Below are 19,567 nucleotides of genomic sequence, written 5' to 3'. Positions count from 1 at the left end.
AGTTCACAATAGAACACACCAGTCACACCTCAGAAGATTTACCAATACAGTATTTATTTTCTTGCTCGTATTTTGATATAATTCCTATGTTACAGTACAATGTGCAATGCTGTATAAAAACAAAACCTTTTGAAATTCAAAGGATACTTACTATTCCACTACTACCACCAGAGAGCAGTATTCTATCTTTGTTCTGGCTAGTTTCTCTGTGATCTTAAAGGGTTGTGTATTCAAAACTCTGTGGTAGGAGAGTTAAGATAAAAGTATGACTTTAACATTACCAGCTGAGGGACCTATCCATGAAAGTTCAAACATTTTACTGAGCTATTCATTCACCTTTGACAACCTTTTAAGTGCCAACCTCAATTCATTAACAAAAAATCTTATGGAAATTAATACTTTCAGGGTAAAAAAGTGTAAACCTTCTCACAAAATATAAAACGGACACATCCAAAACTTAATATAAACGTGTAGTCATGCATTTGTTAATTGGGCTGCATACTGCTTTATTTTTTTTTTTATACATCAGTTCTTATCTTGCATGTAAAATATATTATTTTTGTAATGTGATATGTGAATATCTACATTATTTATTTGCATGGGAGAAATGAGTGAATCGGACATTAGGCTCCTCCAAGAGCTGTGATGGTAAAGTACCAGTTGGCAAGGGGACAGTGTGTGCGCATGTCTGTCGGTGTGCACGGGTTTTTTGCTGAACTGGAGCAGTGTCTAAAGGTACCTGTATTAACACTTGACCTAAACTCTCTATAAAATGAAATCTAAACAAGTCATATCACAAGCTGTCCTAACAACTGCTGTCAGTTTATAACAAATCATCTGTGTTATCTTATGAAGATATGCTAACTAACAAACCCAAATTGCTGCACGAGACACTGGTAGTTAACTTGTCATAGCCTGAGCTCAGTTGATGGGACCACTCATCACATTCAGTGAAGTCCTGCTTTAGATACTGGCGTAGGTAGGCTCTGTGATGGTTGTTTACTGTAAGGTAGCTGTAGTTCTATAGTGTCCAGTGTGTTGGCTCTATGGAGGCCCTGTCTGGGGCCCCTGAGGAGACCCTTGTTGGGGCCCAGAGGGGTACCCTGATGGAGGTGGCCAGGCCCCAGCGCTGGGTGGACGACTGGGCTCCCCACTTCCTGACTGGTCAAGCTCAGCGCTGTCGCAGTCCGAGTCGTCGCACAGGGCCCGACTCTGAGGTAGAGAGAGAGAAGAGAAACATTATACTAGAGGTTGAAGATAACAACTGAAACCTCAAAGTTATGGGAGGTGTTAATGGTTCTCATCCATGGAAGTAGTGGAGATTAGAACTAGTGGTGGGGAACAGATAAACTACACTGAACAAAAATATAAACGCAACATGTAAAGTGTTGGTCCCATGTTTCATGAGCTGAAATAAAAGATCATTTTCCATGTGCACAAAAAGCTTATTCCTCTCTAATTATGGTCACAAATTTGTTTACATCCCTGTTAGTGAGCATTTCTCCTTTGCCAACTACAGACCACGTGTCTGGCGTCATGTGGGCGAGTAGTTTGCTGTTGTCAACATTGTGAACAGAGTGCCCCATGGTGGCAGTGGGATTATGGTGTAAGGCATAAGCTATGCACAACGAACACAATTACATTTTATCGTTGACTATTTCAATGCTCAGAAATACCGTGATGAGATCCTGAGGCCCGTTTCTTTTAAGGTATATGTGACCAACAGATGAATATCTCTATTCCCCAGTCATGTGAAATCCATTCATTAGAGCCTAATGAATGTATTTAAATTGACAGATTTCCTCATATAAACTGTAACAAATTGTTGCATGTTGCCTTAATATTTTTCTTCACTGTAATTAAAAATAACACGAAGTATACAGTGCATTCGGAAAGTATTCAGACCCCATGACCTTTTCCACATTTTGTTACGTTAGTCTTATTCTAAAATGGATTAAATTTTCTTTTTTTCCTAATCAATCTACACTAATTACAAAGCGAAAACAGGTTTTTAATATTTTTTTGCAAATATATAAAACCCTAAATAAAAAAAATACCATATTTACATATGTATTCAGACCCTTTGCTATGAGACTCGAAATTGAGCTCAGGTGCATCCTGTTTCCAATGATCATCCTTGAGATGTTTCTACAATTTCATTGGAGTCTACCTGTGGTAAATTCATTTGATTGGACATGATTTGGAAAGTCACACACCTGTCTATATAATGTCCCACAGTTGACAGTGCATGTCAGAGCAAAAACTAAGCCATGAGGTCGAAGGAATTGTCCATAGAGCTCTGAGACAGGATTGTGTCGAGGCACAGATCTGGGGAAGGGTGCCCAAAAAATATTCTGCAGCATTGAAGGTCCCCAAGAACACAGTGGCCTCCATCATTCTTAAATGGAAGAAGTTTGGAACCACCAAAGACTCTTCTTAGAGCTGGCCGCCCAGCCAAACTGAGCAATCGGGGGAGAAGGGCCTTGGTCAGGGAGGTGACCAAGAACCCAATGGTCACTCTGACAGAGCTCCAGAGTTCCTCTGTGAAGATGGGAGAACCTCCCAGAATGACAACCATCTCTGTAGCACTCCACCAATCAGGCCTTTGTGGTAGAGTGGCCAGATGAAAGCCACTCCTCAGTAAAAGGCACATGACTGCCCGCTTGGAGTTTGCCAAAAGGCACCTAAAGACTCTCAGACCATGAGAAACAAGATTCTCTGGTCTGATGAAACCAAGATTGAACTTTTTGGACTAAATGCCAAGCGCCACGTCTGGAGGAAACGTGGCACCATCCCTAAACCTGCTCCAGACCGCTCAGGACCTCAGACTGGGGCGAAGGTTCTCCTTCCAACAGGACAACGACCCTAAGCACACAGCCAAGACAACACAGGAGTGGCTTTGGGACAAGTCTCTGAATGTCCTTGAGTGGCCCAGCCAGAGCCCGGACTTCTCTGGAATATCTCTGGCGAGACCTGAAAATAGCTGTGCAGCGACGCTCCCCATCCAACCTGACAGATCTTGAGAGTATCTGCAGAGAAGAATGGGAGAAACTCCCCAAATACAGGTGTGTCAAGCTTGTAGCGTCATACCCAAGAGGACTCGAGGCTGTAATCACTGCCAAAGGTGCTTCAACAAAGTACTCAACAAAGTACCGAGCAAAGGGTCTGAATACTTATGTGAACGTGATATTTCAGTTATTTCTATTTAATACGTTTGCAAAAAAATCTAAAAAGTCAAGGGGTCTGAATACTTTCCGAATGCACCGTATATCCAGTATCAGAGAGAGAGAATTGTGTTACCTCATTAGGATTCTGTGAAGCGTCCAGCAGGGCTTTGCCCTGGCCCAGGGCTCCCTCCCTCTCAGACAGCCCGCCAGAGGCCTGCACCGGGTCAGTGTTGTCTGCTGGGATCTCTGACCCCTGCGACAGGAGGTCATCGCTGCGGTCGCCCAGACGGTCGTCCGTGTTGGTGCTGACGACGTCCGGCGTGCCGCTGTGGGAGTGGTCGGTGGTGTGACCCTCTTCGCCATCCGACACAGAGAGGTTCTCCGAGCTGAAGGTAGACACCAACTGGCACTTGGTGATGCTGGTCGGACGTCTGGGGAGGATGAACGAGGGAGAAGAGGGAGATAAAAGAAGAGAGGAATCCAGTTTCGTTTCAGTTTTGATTCATTCATTTGATTGATATTGAATAGTCATATTTAATAGTCATATTGAATAGACACATTTGAAAGTCATATTGAATAGAAACATTTGAAAGTCATATTTAATAGTCATACTGTACAGTCATATTAAATAGTCATACTGAACAGTCATATTAAATAGTCATATTCAATAGTCATATTGAACAATCATACTGAACAGTCATATTGAATAGTCATACTGAACAGTCATATTGAATAGTCATATTGAACAGTCATACTGAACATTCATATTGAATAGTCATATTGAACAGTCATACTGAACAGTCACATTGAATAGTCATATTGAACATTCATATTGAATAGTCATATTGAACAATCATACTGAACCTTCATATTGAATAGTCATATTGAACAGTCAGTCATATTGAATAGTCATATTGAACAGTCATACTGAACAGTCATACTGAACAGTCATACTGAATAGTCATATTGAATAGTCATACTGAACAGTCATACTGAACAGTCATACTGAACAGTCATACTGAATAGTCATATTGAACAGTCATACTGAACAGTCATATTGAACAATCATACTGAACAGTCATACTGAATAGTCATATTGAACAGTCATACTGAATAGTCATACTGAACAGTCATACTGAATAGTCATATTGAACAGTCATACTGAATAGTCATATTGAACAGTCATATTGAACAGTCATACTGAACAGTCATACTGAACAGTCATACTGAACAGTCATACTGAACAGTCATACTGAACAGTCATACTGAACAGTCATACTGAATAGTCATACTGAACAGTCATACTGAATAGTCATATTGAACAGTCATACTGAATAGTCATACTGAACAGTCATATTGAATAGTCATATTGAACAGTCATACTGAACAGTCATATTGAACATTCATACTGAACAGTCATACTGAACAGTCATACTGAATAGTCATACTGAATAGTCATATTGAATATTCATTGAATAACCACCTATACCTGCTACACAGAATCTCTGATTAGAATAGTAATATTTTACAAATGTGCTGTACTCACCTTCAGTGTTGGGGAGTAGTGAACTACATATAATTCAACTAGTGATTTAACTACATTTTGCAGTAGCTTGGTGGTAGTTGAGCTACATTCTAATCTTGGTAGTGCTTTCATTACTTTTGACATATAGCAGTGTAGCTAACTACTGGAATTACACACTACCTTTTTTGCTAAAATAAAATATGGGTAGGCAAGAATTTTCTTTCTTTTTTGGCATCAGACCTGCGTAATTCTCACTTGAAACACAGTTTTCGTGTTTAATAGGCTAAATGACACATTCTGTTAACATCCGAGTCTAGAGTGATCTGTTCTTGCAATTTGTAATCTATGACGTTTCAGATTTACATATGAAAATGTATCATGATGTAGTGAACTACTTTTTCAATGTAACTTTAATTAAGTAAACTATATGTTTCTAGCTTTAGTGTTGCTTAACTTCTACCAGTGTGAAGTAATCGGTAGCTTGGTAAACTATATTTCCCGAGTAGCTTCCCCAACACTGCTCACCGTCTCCGTGGCAACTCCACCTCGCTGTCAACCTCCCCCTCCTCCTCCTCTGAAGACACGCCACGCCTCTGTGGACACAGCAGGGAAAACAGAAATGGGTTAGCTAACACATTCACAGAGATGAAAGGAGAGAGTACATACTGAACATGACTAGCTTTTCATTGGGACTGTACCTGTTTGCGTGCGATGGCCGCCCTGTACAGGATAGCTGAGGGGGTGAGATGCCCTGATGCCCCCCGGGGTAGCCTCACACCACTCACTCCCTCTTCCTTATCGTCCCCATCGTGGGGCAGGCGTGGGGCGCCCAGCACAGACCCCCTCCCGGCGGCCGCCCCCCTTCCACATGGCGAGTCCGGGCTGCTAGAGAAAGGGAACGAGGCCGCATCCTCGCTGGGCGTGTCGCTGCGTGGGGTGGTCTCTGTGAGGTCATCCAGACCCCCCGCGCCCCCCTCGGACCCCCCCAGGCCCGCGGAGGCGCTCAGGCTGCCGCCCCTCTCAAGCCCCCCAACGGTGGGTTCTCCTTTCCCTTGACCCTCAGCCGCCAGTGTGGTGCAGATGAGGTCCGGGCTGGAGGAGGACAGCTGCCTCTGCTGCTGCTCGTGGCCCAGGGCCCGCAGGGCCACGCTGGGGTCCTGGAGCTGCTTGGAGGGGCCCGTGCTGGAGCTGTTGGCCTGGGCAGGGTTGTCCCCGTCGGGAGAGGGTTGAGTGGCCTTCAGGCCGGCAAGGTCCCCGCTGCTGCCCTTACCAGGCTTGCGGTGGCGGGTCTTGACCCTACGCGAGCGGCTGGGAGACGTGGAGCCCCTGTTGGAGCAGGAGGGGATGGTGACCTGCATCACGGAGGAATCCATCTTGGGAATGATCACCTCTGACTTGAGGATGTCTGGCCTATGAGAACAGAATAGAATAGGAAATGATGGTCAGATGTGAAATAATTGGATAACAAATCTTCAGCTATTTATAATGGTTTCAATCGAGTATTTAGTTTTGCATGATCCACCTCCTTATAGGGTTCACATAAGAACTACGCTTGTCTCCTATGCTTTTGGCTCTCGGAATGAACTCTCACCTCTTTCCAGAGGGCAGTTTCTGTGGGACGTTTCTCTTCTTGATGAGTTTGTCCATGGAGTTGGAGGAGCTAGTCTGTCTGGAGCTGTGGTGCTTGAACAGTCCTGGGTACTTCTTATCTAAAGACTGCTCTCTCCTAGGAACACATCAATACCATTCATGTTGAATGCATAAGAAATCCAGAAACTAGTCTGTTCTACATATTCTATTTCTATGACTTGTATCCTCTATAAACTCAATTACCAGAGACTATTTATCAACTCATTTTCAAACACTGCATGTTCAGTATGTCTATATACTATAATAGCTGACATGATTCATGTGATAAATTTGACTTTTCTTTATGCAAATGATCTGAGAATTAGCTAAACAACTAAATAAGCATCGAAGTGCTTTGATTGAGAGAGCCACCTACTTCTGCAGCTCTTTCTCTTTGAGTTCCAGCTGCAGCATGACAGCGTTGAGCTCCATGTAGAGGTTGTTGGTCCTTTCCAGCTTCCTCTCATAGTGCTCCCGGATGTCCAGAGCGTGCCTGAATAGAAAAGAACGCACAAATGACATCATGCTCCGCATGAAAGGATGCAAGAAATGTGCCCTGAGACTATTATTTTCTATCTCTTTCTTTTTTCTGTCTTCAAAGATAGATAAAGGAAGGGCATTGGATAAAAAGGAATTAGACATTTGATGTTAGTGAAACTGCCTGTCGACATGACCATGCGATTACTGTATTATAGTTTCACAGCTCATAACAAGGCACTGCCCACTGGGCACACACTGGTTGAATCAATGCTGTGTCCATGTCATTTCAATGAATTGAGTCTGGGCCTAGTGGGTGGGGGTTTTCTCTTACACTATCCTGGCATAGCATCACTTCCTGCATCTCAAAGAGAAGAGTAACTCTGCCTGTCAGAGTGTCGTGGTACAGACCTTAGCTCCTCTCTGCGTCGGTTGATCAGTTCCTCGTCCAGTCGGTGCAGACAGGTCCCCTCAGACTTAATCTTCTCAAAGTGCTGCTTCACCTCCTCCCGCCACTCAGCCTGCGCAACACACACACACACAGACACACAGACACACACACACACACACACACACACACAGACACACACACAGACACAGACACAGACACAGACACACACACACACACACACACACACACACACACACACACACACACACACACACACACACACACACACACACACACACACACTGGGTATGTGTGCGAGTGTACACGTGCATGCACATATTTGTGCACTCATATGTGTCACCTGTGAATGTGTTTGCTTGTGTATAAGTTCATCAGGTTGTGTGAGACATAGTGTAGAGTGGGCTACCTGAGACTTGAAGTATGTCTCCTGTGGGGTGGAGAGTACATCAGCTGAGGCTATATCCAGATGGAGGAGGATCTGACGGAAAGAGGGTCTATTTCTGGGTTTACAGTTCCTGAAAAGCCAAGGAGATATTTTCAGTCAGAGACAACTTTTGTATATCTACTGTATAATCAATATGGTTCTAAGTGAGCCAAGTCTATCTGGGAAAGGTTTAAAAGGACACAATTTCCCGCTATCTATTTCCACCGCCACCTCTCACCTCTCTCTTCTCTTTTCCACCATCCCTCTCTTTCCCTCCCTCCCTCTTTCCCTCCCTCCCTCCCTCTCCACTCACCAGCACTGCCTCAGGAGGATTTTGAAGCCGTCTGGGCAGCTCTCTGGGATAGGGAGGTTCAGGCTGTTGTTGCCCACCCCCCAGATGATGGCAGAGGAGTCCACATCCTTATAGGGGACCTCCCCGGTCAGCATCTCCCACAGCACCACTCCGAAAGACCTGCAGTTCACAACACTCCTTATATTAGTGATCACTGAGATGGGATTGCATTGGTCATCTTTTATATGGCCAAGAAGTTGGAATCCTTCACTTACCAGATGTCCACCTTCTCTGATACGGGTTCATTCCGAATGACCTCTGGGGCCATCCAGGCCACCGTACCCGCGAAGGACATCTTCATGCTCTTATCAATGAGCTCCTTGGAGGTGCCGAAGTCAGAGATCTTCACTAGGTCATCATGGGTAATCAGCATACTGACAAGGATAGAAAGAAAACCACTATTATTGTAGATGTTCTTAAGCCAGAAATGGAAAAATATTTTTTCGAAAGAGCTCATTGATTCAATTTGGAGACTTCTAATCTCTATAAGCCAGGGGACATACAGCCCGCCGACCGGATTTGGTCCGCGAGCCCATTCAATCCAGCCCGCGGGTGGAATTATAATGTTTCGGGTTAAATAACACTCCGGGACACTCTTGAACGGACTTGGTTTTGACTAACAAATCGGTCATAAAAAAATATGTACGGCCCTCCGCTGAATTTGGAAATTGCGATGTGGCCCTTGAGCCAAATTGATTGCTCGCCTCTGACATAGGTGGATGGTTTTGATAATATCGAGCACATGGACTCACTTGGGGGACTTGAGGTCTCTGTGGATGATCTTGTGGAGGTGCAGGTAGTTCATGCCCCCGGCGATGCCCATGGCCCAGTCTATGAGCAGGGAGGGGGTGATCTTCCTGCCTGCTCTCAGCACCTCGTACAGCTGGCCCTGGGCACAGTACTCCATCAGGATACAGTAGCAGGGAGCCTGGGTGCAGATACCCCTGGGGGACAGAGAGGGAGGGAAGAAGGAATGGAGGGAGGGAGGGACAAAGGAGAAAGAGGAGAAAAATAGAGTCAATGTCTGATGATGTCATAGTCTTGATGGTTTGCTTGGTCTAGGCTACAATAGCTCGGACCAACAGTTGGGAATATGTTTATACGTTCTACTACTATCGTCATATACATCTCTACTGTTCTCTTGGGGTCAGGGTCAGGGAGTTTTTCTCACTTGAAGGTGATGATGTTGGGGTGCTTGAGTTTGCGTAGGTGCTTGATCTCCGTCTCCTTGATGTCCCGGACTTTCTTGACGGCCACATCCTCTCCGTGGAACTTCCCCAAGAAGACCGCCCCCTGGGCCCCGCTGCCAACCCACTGCAGGTCCGAGATCTCTTCAAATGGAACCTCCCAGGATTCTAAGAATGCAACATCAACACAAGGAAGCAGTAAGTGACAAGCCGTGGGTGGCAGACGGCTCTAAGCAAACCAGCTGAGATGTGTCATATAAACGACATCATCTGTTGCATTTTAATGGTCCACAAGGGAAAGACATCTACGTATATATGACTTTCCTATGGAAAAAGTACTTAATATCGACACATTAGTAGGTGTTTTCCCCGTTATAGCATCATAGCTCACGATTGGATCAATATGTGCAGTGTACAGTAAGATGGCAGTTGGAGAGACATGTAGAGGCAAACAGCTGCACATCTCCCCAAAGTTAATCTCTCATCTCCCATAATCTGTCATAAGAGCTGCCTTCTCATACAATGTGGTGTGGATCTGTTTTTTCTAAAGTATTTCTATTTACCTCGGAACTGGAAACCCTCAATCTGGAATCTGTCATAAGAGTACAGTAGATAGATGAATAACTGAGAGTTTGGTCACTGTGAGAAGACAGATGCCAGTAGGCGGAATAAGAGACACAAGCAGATTAATTCTGCATGAGGTCCACTAAAGTTTTGTGGTCTCAAGGGACCTGCTGCTGTAGAGGCAGCTGTTCTTGTTGTCTCGCTAACCAGCTGTGAATCCGCTACCGTAGATCAGACTGTGAATGAGGCTAGTGCAAAGGTAACATCAGCCGCATTATGGTGGAGAGTAGGGGATGGTGGCAGGAAGGCAGGAAGGCATAGTGAGAGATATAAAAAGAGAGAGAAATGTAAGCCATTTTAGTGAATACCCTCCAAAATGAAAAGTAGCAAGGAGGAGCAGCATCTCGAAGTTTAACCTTTTTATTGGATATATAATGCATCACCATGGTTACGGATTTACCTCAACACCTTTACACAGTGAATGACTAACATTTCAAGTGACAATAGATTCAGTATCCTACATGACATCTCCATGTATTTCTGTATTGGTTAAGGTATTCAGTATCCTACATGACATCTCCATGTATTTCTGTATTGGTTAAGGTATTCAGTATCCTAAAAGTATACAAAAGTTGTTATTAAACACAGAAGACCTTGTGCTGAAGTGACAAAGAACTGGCCGTTATACTCACTCCACACACCTTCCTGGTTATGCTTGTGTTCGGGGGAGTATGCTTTCCCGATCATGGTCCAGACGGGTTTCAGGCAGCCAAACAACCCCTCCAGGAACCCTCCACCTCCTTGCTGCATCCGGATGTTGTCTGATTGGCTACGGACGGCCCCAGCCTCCGAGCTAAGCCCCGCCTCTGCCCCGCCCCCACACTGGCAGGCCTCATGCTCGTGTAACTTCAGCACACTGTTGTCAAAGTGGGCCGGGGGCCCGTCACTAGGGGTGGGGCTGCTGCCACAGGTGTGGGGGCACCCCTCAACCCCGCCTGGCACCCCTGGTGCCCCACCGGTGTCGATGGACAACACGTTGCGGAGGACACACTGGGTGGGGGTCAGGTCGGTCTCTGGGGTGCAGGCGGGGGTGTCTGCATCCAACCTGCGGAAGGGGGGCTCTGAGATGGGGGTGCTGAAGCCTGAGAGAGAGGGGGAGGGGGCGCGGGGCTCATGGAGGCAGGTCCCACTCATCAGGGGGTCCCACAACACAGTAGCCAAGGATGGATGGGAGTACAGAGGGAGAAGGGGAGGCCTGGATGGGGAGAAACAAAAATGAAGAGGGAAGAAAAAATCTAATGAATCACTATAAATCAGCATAATCCATTAATACCTGCTCTTTTGGCTGTTTTGGAGCTGTCCAGTGCTGAAATATACCCGTATCTCGGTTTTTCATTCAAAACAGTGTTTTCTGAATGTTTGACCTTGTCAGTATGATACATATACTCTCAGAAAATAAGGTACAGTTAGGGTCAGTGGCGTACCACAGTTTTGCAAGCGCGCCCCCCCAAGGTTCGAGCAAGGCTATAAAATGTGCAGTTTTAAAACTAATTTCCTATAATTATAAACATTTTCCCATGTCTTATGTATTCATACAGTGCATTCTGAAAGTATTCAGACCACTTTACTTTTTCCACATTTTGTTACGTTACAGTCTTATTCTAAAATTGATTAAATTGTTTTTTTTTCTTCATCACTCAAAAACAGGTTTTAAGAAGAAAAAGAATGTCAGGTCTTAAAAATGAAAAACGGACATATCACATTTACATAAGTAATCAGACGCTTTACTCAGTACTTTGCTGAAGAACCTTTGGCAGAGATTACAGCCTTGAGTCTGACTTGAGTCTTACGCTACAAGCTTGGCACACCTGTATTTGGGGAGTTTCTCACATTCTTCTATGCAGATCATCTCAAGCTATGTCAGGTTGGATGGGGAGCGTCACTGAACAGCTATTTTCAGGTCTCTCATCAGATGTTAGATTGGGTTCAAGTCCGGGCTCTGCCTGGGCCACTCAAGGACATTCAGACTTGTCCTGAAGGAACTCCTGCATTGTGCTGGCTGTGTGCTTAGGGTCATTGGAAGGTCATTGCAAACTCCAAGCGGACTGTCATGTGCCTTTTACTGAGGAGTGTCTTCTATCTGGCAACTCTACCACAAAGGCCTGATTGGTGGAGTGCAGATTGATGGAGTGCAGAAGGAGTTGTCCTTCAGGAAGTTCTCCCATCTCCACAGGTGAACTCTGGAGTTCGGCCAGAGTGACCATCGGGTTCTTGGTCACCTCCCTGACCAAGGCTCTTCTCCCCCGATTGATCAGTTTGGCCAGGCGGCCAGCTCTAGGAAGAGTCTTGGTGGTTCCAAACTTCTTCCATTTAATAATGATTGAGGCTATTCTTCTTGAGGACCTTCAATGCTGCAGAAATGTTTTGGTACACTTCCCCAGATCTGTGCCTTGACATAATACTGTCTTGGAGCTCTACGGACAATTCCTTCGACCTCATGGCTTGGTTTTTGCTCTGGCATGCACTGTCAACTGTGGGACCTTATATAGACAGCTGTGTGCCTTTCCAAATCATGTCCAATCAATTGAATTTACCACAGGTGGACTCCAATCAAGCTGTAGAAACATCTCAAGTATGGTCAATCGAAACAGAATGCACCTGAGCTCAGTTTCGAGTCTCATAGCAAAGGGTCTGAATACTTATGTAAATAATGTTTGCAAAAATTTCTAAAAACCTGTTTTTGCTTTGTCATTATGGGGTATTGTGTGTAGATCGATGAGAGAATTTTTTTCAATAAGGCTGTACCGTAACAAAATGTGGAAAAATGGAAGTGGTCTGAATACTCTATCACTGACTGTATAATCTCACATGGTACTGTTCTGGACCTTTTAGGATACATTTGGGGATAATCTAGTATAATGTAAAAATACTGTACCCGATATTTGGAATATAAAGGTACAATCATAGGAGGCATGGCTGAGTCGGGGTGGCATTCAGTTAGTTATTTTTGGCCACCTGTGATTGAAAGTGGTGTACCAGTTTAAGTAGTCTATGGTTGTTAATTGTTGTTGTTAATTAAAGTTTGAGCATGTCTGCTGCTAGTTCTGAAGTCTTTATAAAGGCTTACATAAAAGCATGTGACAATAAAAAGCTGTAATTAATATTTTAGCAACATTAACCCAACACTGATCAAACTAGTCAAGAGGTATGGACCTCTTAGCGTAATGATTAACGTGTTGACTTGATAGTTGCTGGACCCAGGTTCGAGTCCCAGGCTACCCACACGAATTCCCTACACTGGTGTCCGAAGCGGGATGGCGGAGAGGTGTGAACTCATGAGGAGCTTGGTATAGAGAAGAGGTACATTTTTGTCACTTAAAAGGAACAAACGGCTTTGTCACTGTGGTGGTACTCTAAAAAGGGAAATTTGTACAAACTGCAAGGATATATGCCTATAACTAACGATACAATGGATTTCGCTTACAGGTACCACTACAGTGACAAGCGTTTGGAAGCCTTTAAGTACAATTCGGTACCTTTTTTAAGTTTAAGTAAAGTAGAAATGATTGTAATCAAGTCAACTACATAGGTGTTGTTCACTCAGCAGAAAGACTGTCTGTAACAGACGAAACATCAGACAGATGGGCCTTACTTTGTGGGAGAAGAGAGGGAGAGAGAGAGAGAAAAAAATGACTACAGGGAATCAATAAAATCTTGCTCTACCTTTCTTAAAAAAAAAACACTCCTGTGAAAACAAGTCAACCATTTCATGCAATTTCTCCTCAATAAAGACTCAATTATTCAGTGAACCACATTTTAATATTTATGAATCTATGAACGGGATTGAGGCAGTCAAACAGGGCCAAATCATCTGGAATGGGAAATAGTTTTATGAATGAACCAGGAAGATAGCACTGACTACAGAATAAACCTGACCTTTATCCCCAGGGTGATTCCCTTAGGAGTGTCACCATAGGGTAGGCAAGCCTATATATTTGTTACATTATGGATATGGATAGTACTCTGTTGGAATCAATAAGAATGAGTAAGCTACTATGTTTCTTCTGGTACTGTATGTATTGAATGGAACATACGGTCCTGTTACATGCTTGGCTTGACAGTGTTATGCTGCAACCTATTCATTTACAATACTGTACAAGTCATGGCATTGTATCTCTGTAGAATATGACGAAATTGCATAACTAACCCATTGAGGTGTGTGTGTGTGTGTGTGCGTGCGCGCGTGTCTGTGAGCGTGTGAGCGTGTGTGTGTGTGTGTGTGTGTGTGTGTGTGTGTGTGTGTGTGTGTGTGTGTGTGTGTGTGTGTGTGTGTGTGTGTGTGTGTGTGTGTGTGTGTGTGTGTGTGTAAGTAAGAGAGAGAGAGAGAACTGCCACATGTACCCAATTTACATTATACGGCAGCCCCTTACTCTGTACTGCACCACCGCATGAGAATCGCGACGCTCGAGCGAATAGAGAGCGTTAAATGGGAAAAACACTGGGCCACAGTGGGAAGGAGCACTTTCGCTCACAAATGCAGGGAGATCTATCTTTAAATAACCAAGGATGTGATGATGACACTCACTAGCATCACAGTCGACGTGCATGAATTAAAGCCCGAACCGTACGAGTCCATCCATGCCAAGTCTAACTGCCGCATCGTCTGTAGATTTACTTAATGTTGGCACCAACACAAACATATTTCGTAATAGATTATCACGCTGCTACACAAATATGATCTCTCGCATTAATCAGCGATTATGCTTTTTCTCCTAGATTGACGTGCTGGTACGCTACAATGTGAACAGAGTACACTGCATGAGGCAAAGGCAAACCTACATGAACATCTCATAATACCTGATTTCCTATTTGATCTATAACACTTGATAGCATGACATTCCCATACCTTTCTGCCTGGTTGATGTCGCGTTGTCAAGTACGGGATGGGTTCAGCTTGCTACATGCGATAATTAAGAACAATTGTCGTTTTTCCTCTCCGGACTTACAGTCGTTTTATTGCGTGAAAGTCCCTTTCCACGAGTTCACGTTATCAGAACGAATCCCAGCGGGCAAATTGTGTTATCAATAACCGGGGAACCATGGAACGTGAGTCGCGCGCTGGGTTGGGGGAGGGAGCTGTCTCCTTCCCAGTGCTGAATTGACGTCACGGAGTTGCAAGCTACCCACAAGGGGGCGCGAATATCGCCCCCATAAAATTATACAGTGGTTTCCATCTTTTCAGCAACGTTTCATAAACTGTCTTCGAGTCATGTGGGTCCCACTGACTTCTTTGTTCTTTGCTTGAGATGATGCCTTTGGAAATGTTTTGCACACACAATTAATGGTTCAGGTACGGAAGGATAACGTGGGGTGACTAGCCCTCCCCAAGAACGATGTCCAATTGCTGACACAAGAAAAGCAAAGTTCGGTAAAACATTTGGAATATGGATGATGGTCATGCTTAGAAAAACTAACTATGAAGGCAAATGAGTGGCTACAGTTTACACTTTTTTAATCAAATGTTTTTTTTTATTAAATCTTTTGGGGTAACTTATGTTAAAATCTATCTTTAAAAAATGTGTTGAGTGATTAACTAAATTAACTAGTGATTAAGTTAAAGTCTAAGTATCAAATATTCAAATAAAATGGCATTGTACATCTCACTATAAATATCCTCACTATGATGAGGTTTTGATGTAAGGTCCCTCTTTTCATTGTCCCATCAAATCATCTCCACATCATTCTAAAGTATCTAAAAAATGACTATGTAACTGATTTAAGTTATTTGTAGATGATTTGGACATGATTTGGAAAATGCTAATTTAGGCACTATTGACTTACATCGGATCTATCTTAATTAGATTATATATGTCACGTCCTGACCAGTAAAGGGGTCATTTGTCATTGTAATATGGTCAGGGCGTTGCAGGGGGTGTTGTTTTTGTGTGTTTTGGGGTTTGTTTGTTTCCTGGGGACATGTTCTAATTTTCATTTTCTATGTTCGTTTTTCTTTGTGTGGCCGAGTATGGTTTCCAATCAGAGGCAGGTGTCGTTAGTTGTCTCTGATTGGAAGCCATACTTAGGCAGCCTGTTTTTTCCTGTGGGTTGTGGGTGGTTGTTTCCTGTATAGTCTGAGAACCTTACGGAACTGTTGATTGTCGGTTTGTTATTTTTTAAGTGTTCACTTTATTACTATAATAAAAGAAGATGAGCACTATACCCGCTGCGCCTTGGTCTGTCCCTTTCGACGCCTATGACAATATATACACAGTACCAGTCAAACGTTTGGACACACCTACTCATTCAAGGATTTTTCTTGATTTTTTTCTATTTTCTACATTGTAGAATAATAGTGAAGACATCAAAACTATGAAATAACACATATGGAATTATGTAGTAAGCAAAAAAAGTGTTAAACAAATCAAAATATATGTTATATTTGAGATTCTTCAAAGTAGCCACTTTTGCCTTGAAGACAGCTTTGCACACTCTTGGCATCCTCTCAACCAGCTTCACCTGGAATGCTTTTCCAACAGTCTTGAAGGAGTTCCCACATAGGCTGAGCACTTGTAGGTTGCCTTTCCTTCACTCTGTAGTCCAACTCATCCCAAACTATCTAAATTGGGTGAGGTCAGGTGATTGTGGAGGCCAGGTCATCTGCTGCAGCAATTCATCACTCTCCTCCTTGATCAAATAGGCCTTACAAAGACTGGAAGGTTGTTGGGTTATTATCCTGTTGAAAAACAAATGATAGTCCCACTAAGCGCAAACCAGATAGTATGGCATATCGCTGCAGAATGCGGTAGTAGCCATGCTGGTTAAGTGTGCCTTGAATTCTAAATAAATCACAGACAGTGTCACCAGCAAAGCACCCCCACACCATCACACCACCTCCTCCATGCTTCACGGTGGGAACCACACATGCGGAGATCATCCGTTCACCTACTTTGCCTCTCAATAGGACACGGCGGTTGGAACCAAAAATCTCAAATTTAGATTCATGAGACCAAAGGACAGATTTACACCAGTCTATTGTCCATTGCTTGTGTTTCTTGGCCCAAGCCAGTCTCTTCTTATTATTGGTGTCCTTTAGTAGTGGTTTCTTTGCAGCAATTCGACCATGAATGCCAAATTCACGCAGTCTCCTCTGAACAGTTGATGTTGAGATGTGTCTGTTACTTGAACTCTGTGAAGCATTTATTTGGGCTGCAATTTCTGAGGCTGGTCACACTCTAATTAACTTATTCTCTGCAGCAGAGGTAACTCTGGGTCTTCCTTTCCTGTGGCGGTCCTCATGAGAGCCAGTTTCATCATAGCGCTTGATGGTTTTTGCAACTGCACTTTCCACGTATTTGAAATTTTCCCCATTGACTGACCTTCATGTCTTAAAGTAATGATGGACTGTCGTTTCTCTTTGCTTATTTGAGCTGTTCTTGCCATCATATTGACTTGGTATTTTACCAAATAGGACTATCTTCTGTATGCCACTCCTACCCTGTCACAACACAACTGATTGTCTCAAACGCATTAAGAAGGAAAGAAATTCCACAAATGAACTTTTAACAAGACACAACTGTTAATTGAAATGTATTCCATGTGACTACCTCATGAAGCTGATTGAGAGAATGCCAAGAGTGTGCAAAGCTGTCATCAAGGCAAAGGGTGGCTACTTTGAAGAATCTAAAATCTAAAATAGCTGGGTTGTTGTGCTGTGCTCACTTGAACAGGAAGGTGGCACGGCGGTCCTTCTTGTGCAAATTTTGTCTTCAAACTATCAGTCTGCCATTCTCTGGATTTATAACTTGAAAAAAAAGAATCATGGATGATGTCAGTGATCTTCAGGCCTTAGCTCTAGAAAGAGGCATGAATTACCGATTTACAATTCCGTTGGATGAAAGTTCAAAACGTATTTTCCCAGTCGTAGCTCGTTTTTCCCGAGTTCCCAGTTGTCTTGAACTCACCAAAGTCAGATTTTGCAGTTCCGAGTTAACTGTTTTTTTGAGCACGGCACAAATCATGCTTCATTGACAGCATGGCCAATGTTGAATGTTTATAATTTTAAACTAGGAAAAGAGACCCTTATTCTTAGACTTTGGACCATACGGACACTCCATTGAATAGCAGTTAGCCACTGATTCCTTCCCAACCACTCATTGTTGAATTTGCGATTTCCAACTTGTTGTGTAATGTTTATGTCCAATGGCCGATGAGCACCAATACATTTTATCTATAATTTCTCTTCATTATTTCCCTTCATATGACAAGGATTAAAAAGGATTTGCCAGTAGATTGTCGACTTGATTCATGATGATGACTGCTAGCTAAGATTTTGAAAGTATGATGTTGACATGATCAGTCCAATCAAAGCTACTGTAGATAAAAAGTGATTTGATGTCATTTTATCTGTGGCCAGTGACCTTGAGCCTTCTTGGATGGGCTCTTCTAATGTAACTCTGTGGCAGCACCCAAGGGGCTAGAATTTTTTATGTCTACCATTAGACTTGGCGGTGACGTAGTGTCCCCATGAGTGACAGAACACTGAGCCAATCACAGTGCAACTCTCTGCATTTTCTGCTGGCTTGCCCCACCACAACAGAAAACACTGAGCTAGGCTGAAACACCTGCATTTTGGAGCTGCCTTACTCAAGAAAACAAAAAAAAGACCATGTTTGTATGCAGCTTTATTAACTCAGTGATATATATATATTTTACATTGTTTGCAAACTGATATGTGATATGTATTAATGCCTAAATAACATGCAGAACAGGCAAAAAAAACATGTGGGGCTCAAAACCGGTGGGGCTCAAAACCGGTGGGGCTCTGCCCCACCTTCCCTGAATGACAAGTCGCCACTGCCAACATTACATTTCTACAATTCGTTTTTACAATTTGTTTGGTTCATCCAGGCCATGTAACAAACAGCATCAGTGTGAACCAGAGTATGTGAGCGGAGTTGAGCGGTTTGAAATACCGCACTGCTCAGGTGCTCCAGGTCCTTTTCAACGTCTCTGCTAAAAACCGCTCTGTGCTCACAGAAAAAAAAACTTCCGCTCGATATTTTCTCCATTCATTAATATCAAAATTTAACCAACACCCATCTATTTTTGTGACTACCTGGATCTACCATTTGGTTTTATGGTATTGAAACCAAATCATATGATTTGAATGAAAAGTATTTGAATAAACATGAAAAGGTGAATGTAAGAAGTGCACATGTCATATTAAACAGCATATAAACACTCCAAATAGGTCAGGAGCCAGACAGGAAGTCTAAGAAGGAACATAAAATCATTATTTAGGCTATATTATTTATATTATTTCAAAGCTATAGCCTACAAAGAAATACATTGTGAAGCATTTGCGAGTGTGACACAATAGGCTGGCAGGGACATAAAGCATTCAACATTTTGTTGTATTAAATCATTATAGTCTAAACATTTCGTATATATGCTGTGACTAACTTAGAATTAAATACAAATTAAACGAAAAATGACATTATGGCCTTTGAATTTATTTTTAGAATTCATTTTTAGGAACACGAGTTTGGCCAGTCTGTGGCTTCAGGCTCATGTGATGGTGCCTGGAGAGCAGGCCAGCAGCAGAGAATACCCTCTCTACACATGCAGAGCCACTGGGGATGTTAAACATTATTTTCGCCATTCTTGACAGGCTGGGCAGTGACCCTGAGTTTTGTATTTATTTATATAGGTAGGCCTAAAGGTTTTTAGGCAAAATAACCCAATCAAAACGGAAAGCTTCTTGAACATGGGCATATACCAGGCCTATTGGGCCAAAATCAACTATGGCCTATTGTATAGATAGATAATAG

The 19,567-nt window shown here is 43.2% G+C and overlaps 1 protein-coding gene across 1 annotated transcript; it reads right to left on the bottom strand.

Annotated features, from left to right (window-relative positions):
- Window positions 1–32: 32 nt before the first annotated feature.
- LOC106571953 (mitogen-activated protein kinase kinase kinase 12-like) lies at window positions 33–14,878 on the bottom strand. The gene is made up of 14 exons (XM_014145556.2): window positions 14,644–14,878; window positions 10,430–10,992; window positions 9,158–9,341; window positions 8,739–8,930; window positions 8,202–8,360; window positions 7,948–8,106; window positions 7,617–7,725; window positions 7,210–7,319; window positions 6,698–6,814; window positions 6,284–6,418; window positions 5,391–6,102; window positions 5,218–5,285; window positions 3,301–3,598; window positions 33–1,212 (listed from the first exon to the last, which is right to left on the bottom strand). The coding sequence occupies exons 2-14, from the start codon at window positions 10,929–10,931 to the stop codon at window positions 1,045–1,047; spliced, it is 2,913 nt and encodes a 970-aa protein (XP_014001031.2). The 5' UTR covers window positions 10,932–10,992; window positions 14,644–14,878; the 3' UTR covers window positions 33–1,044.
- Window positions 14,879–19,567: the final 4,689 nt, after the last annotated feature.

This window comes from Salmo salar, chromosome ssa15, assembly GCF_905237065.1.
Source record: "Salmo salar chromosome ssa15, Ssal_v3.1, whole genome shotgun sequence".
Lineage (NCBI taxonomy): Eukaryota > Metazoa > Chordata > Actinopteri > Salmoniformes > Salmonidae > Salmo > Salmo salar.
The sequence above is the reverse complement of the archived record's forward strand: the minus strand, read 5'-3'. Positions and strand labels throughout refer to the sequence as shown.